This window comes from Penaeus monodon, chromosome 32 (genome assembly GCF_015228065.2).
Source record: "Penaeus monodon isolate SGIC_2016 chromosome 32, NSTDA_Pmon_1, whole genome shotgun sequence".
NCBI classification, from domain to species: domain Eukaryota; kingdom Metazoa; phylum Arthropoda; class Malacostraca; order Decapoda; family Penaeidae; genus Penaeus; species Penaeus monodon.
The window spans coordinates 31439426-31440008 of NC_051417.1; the positions used below are offsets into that span (position 1 = coordinate 31439426).

The 583-nt window shown below is 37.4% G+C and overlaps 1 protein-coding gene across 1 annotated transcript in view; it reads left to right on the forward strand.

Moving 5' to 3' along the window:
• Positions 1 to 376: 376 nt before the first annotated feature.
• Positions 377 to 583, forward strand: part of LOC119593328 — a gene marked incomplete at both ends in the record, with an annotated part of 1659 nt that continues 1452 nt past the window's right edge. Inside the window, 1 exon segment of the mRNA XM_037942256.1 lies at positions 377 to 573. Coding sequence (XP_037798184.1) covers positions 377 to 573 — 197 coding nt within the window.

Below are 583 nucleotides of genomic sequence, written 5' to 3' on the forward strand. Positions count from 1 at the left end.
AAAGTGTGCATTGACATTGGCGTAACTGATGTTATTTCATTACTGATTTTGCATGTATTTGCATCTACCTTATTTTATGTATCTTTTATTCATTTTATCATCTACTTTATCCTCCCAGTATATACGGTATCCCTTCCCTTCTCCTCCAGTTGTTTAATCTCTTCCTCCTCCCATTCTAGCTTTTTATTTGTTTACATTTCAAGAGTTCGCTCATCCTCTTCATTTATTAACACACCTACTTTATCGATTCCCCCATCTCCCTTATCATAACTCATTATCTTATTTATCTATCCTACCTATTATAATTTTTTTCATTATTCTATTTATCCAATTTCCTTCTCAATCAACAGATATTAAAAACAGAGGAAAGAAAAAAATGTCCGAGGAAGTAGGAAACACAATGGCAGAGATGGCGAGGCAGTTGTGGACTCTGACCCTAAGCGAAACGGCATCCGATTCCACACTGACGTCTATGCAGCTGTTCGGACTCGGGGCTCTTATTTTGTTTATGTTCCTGATTGCTACGCTGGTTAGGTCTAACAGCCTTGTTGGTTTGGCGGTTAGAAAGTCTATGTAAGTTAGA